Genomic DNA, 2,660 nt, shown 5'->3' with positions numbered 1-2,660 from the left:
TTCCGTTTGGCCTTCCTTATCTCCTTATTATAGGAGGTCAGGCTCTCACGGTACTGCTCCCATATTCCGTCCCTCTTTGCCTTATTGAAGAGGCGACGTGTGGTCACGCGCACCCTTTTTGGGCTGTCGTTCCAACAATGGGGCATCTTTTTCCATGTACTTTTTCCCTACCGGGCAGTTATCCTCAAATGCCTTGGTTATGCATTTATTGAGGTAACCAATAGCCCTGTCAAGCTCTAGCGGCCTTCTGGGATTACCAGACAGCCCGTTGGCTAGGGAAAGTCCTAGGGTCGACTTGTACCCTTCCCAGTTGGTTTTTCTAGGGTTGCGACTTTGTGTGCTACTATCCGTATTTAATTTTAAGTTAAATAGGATAGTCCTATGATCAGACATGGATTCCTCTTGGGAAACATGCCAGTCCCTAAGGTGAGGCTTTAGGGACCGATTGATCAGGGTGATGTCTAGCACCTCTTCCCTGATCCTGGTGACAAATGTCGGTGTAGATCCGACATTACCTAGTTCTAGATTATATTTGAAAATAAAATCAGTTAGGCACTCACCCCTTAGATTGATGTCACTGCTGCCCCATATAGTATGGTGCGCATTGGCATTGCATCCGATGAGCACCGGCATCTTCTCTTTTCTGCAGTACTCCACCAGCTTCTCGATCTCTGGTGGCGGGCAGGGTGCATCCCCTGCGAAGTATGCGGATACGATAACCATAGAGACCGCGCTGCCCTTGGTGTAAACCAGTAAGGGAACGCAGTCTCTAGTCAGGAATTCTGAAAGGATAGTAAAGTTAATACTTTTGCTTACCATGATACAAGCTCTGGGTGCTGGATCTCTCCGATCCCAGATTACCTTTGAGTCGACTGTGAACAGGCCCTTGATGCCATCGTTCACCCACGGCTCCTGTACCAGGGCCAGCCCAAGGTGTTTGTTGGTAAACATCCTTGCTAAGACCGCCGAGGCTGCCTTAGCTCGGTGGATGTTTACCTGGGCTAGCCCTGTGTTGATGACATTTGACATCTACTTTTGGGGAGGCTCCAGCTGACACGGTGAATGGGGCCTGGAGCAGTCCCCGCCACCGCTGCTCGTCATAGTGACGTCAGCTTCAGCTGCATCCTGCAGCTGCTCCTCCAGCTCCTGCGAGGACATGGGGATATCGTCGTCCCCCAGCATCTCCGCCTGGCAGAGCGTCGCATCTGCCAGTTCTTCGTCATCTGCGAGGTCCTCCGACGGGTCGGTGGGCTGCGCAGTCGGACTGCCCTGCTCCGGGGCAGGAGTGTCCGATGTGGTGATGTTGCCCACCGAGACATCCTCTCTGCCCGTTGGAGCAAGTTGGGGCCTTTCTCCAGTCTTCTTTTTCTTCAGTCCGCTTACGGGGATGGTCCCATAACGGAAGAAGACCTGGTGCCCCTTCTCCACAATAACATTCTTGGATAGTTCATCTATCCCGATCACCAGGAGGGCTCCTCCACCCTCGTTCCTCCTGGAGATCACCTTCCAGGTGTCGGTCTCGATCCTGTTCTGGTTCCTCAGCAGAACCAACAGGGATTCGGTAGACCGAGCTGCACTCCTGGGGCAGAACAGCGTGATGCAGTGGGGCGACGGTATGTCGTCCCCAACCTTGCACTCAAGGGGCACGCCCTTCCACGACTGTAGCCTCGAAGTTGCAATCCTTAGCCAATCGGCTGAGGTCTCATCGGAGCATTCAATTACCAGGAATCCAACCCGGAAGTGAATGCCCACGAATGAGACCGCGACATCTCCATCAGATGCAATGACTTCGTCAATGATGGCCTCTTCCAACACAGATAAATCTCCGTGACTGAGCATGACCCTTGCGAAGCCCACGGGCAACACAGCCACCTTTACCATTTTTGCCATGTCTGCATAGGACAGGCGAGGCTCGGTGGGTGTCGGCGAGCTGGGCTTCGTGGCCGCTGCACGCGATGTGCTTGGGCGCAGGTCCAGATTACCTGCCCCATTGTTCTTCAGCACCTTTGCCGCTGCCGAGCCGCGGGCAGCGCCCACAACCCCCGGGCACATCCTCTTGGGGGTGGCCACCGGAGGTGTGAGACTGCTGCTCCGCCTTTTCGAGGCTGGCGCGGGTGCTGCAATCTCCTCCCTGGGCTCTTTGGCCTTTTTCAGGGCTTCATCGGGGTTGAGTCCCTGCTGGAGGTACCGGAGGTACCACTTGACCCTTGAACCGCAGAGATTTCTCCGGTTCGGGTCATCCAGCCCACCGGGTTGACCCCTTGGTGGCAGGAGCTCTCCCTTCCTCTTTGGGCGCTGAGCGCCTTGCCTCGCGCTGTTCGGTGTTGGGTGCGGTGGTCTGAGTGTACCAGCCATCGGTCTCCCATGCCTCACAGCCGGAGTTTCTCGTGCCCGTGGCACTCTCCTATTTGTTGCTGGAGCAGCACGGTGTGGAGGATTGTCTACCACACGCAAGTGTCGTTCTCCGTCAGGGATATGACCCTCTAATTGTCTTGCGACAAGTTCCGCAGGGAGATCCTGCGATATCTTTATATATTGTAACTTTTCCATGGAATCCCACGAGCTGCGGAGAAGTAAGTGTCCGCCCGCGCAGAGATCCGCAATACCCGGGTAAGGCTGAATTAGAACAGACGGTCGCCATTTGCCTGAGCTCACCGTTA

General features: G+C 54.8%; 1 protein-coding gene across 1 annotated transcript; it reads right to left on the bottom strand.

Annotated features, from left to right (window-relative positions):
- Window positions 1-1,029: 1,029 nt before the first annotated feature.
- On the bottom strand, window positions 1,030-2,355 carry LOC122322471. Its single transcript, XM_043214759.1, has one exon. The coding sequence runs from the start codon at window positions 2,353-2,355 to the stop codon at window positions 1,030-1,032; it is 1,326 nt and encodes a 441-aa protein (XP_043070694.1).
- Between the last annotated feature and the right edge of the window lie 305 nt (window positions 2,356-2,660).

This window comes from Drosophila grimshawi, unplaced genomic scaffold (assembly GCF_018153295.1).
Source record: "Drosophila grimshawi isolate 15287-2541.00 unplaced genomic scaffold, ASM1815329v1 contig_193, whole genome shotgun sequence".
Taxonomy (NCBI): domain Eukaryota; kingdom Metazoa; phylum Arthropoda; class Insecta; order Diptera; family Drosophilidae; genus Drosophila; species Drosophila grimshawi.
The sequence above is the reverse complement of the archived record's forward strand: the minus strand, read 5'-3'. Positions and strand labels throughout refer to the sequence as shown.

What these genes read in the sequence shown, in the direction of transcription:
- LOC122322471 (XM_043214759.1), bottom strand. Translation starts at nt 2,355, where the DNA reads ATGGCTGGTACACTCAGACCACCGCACCCAACACCGAACAGCGCGAGG.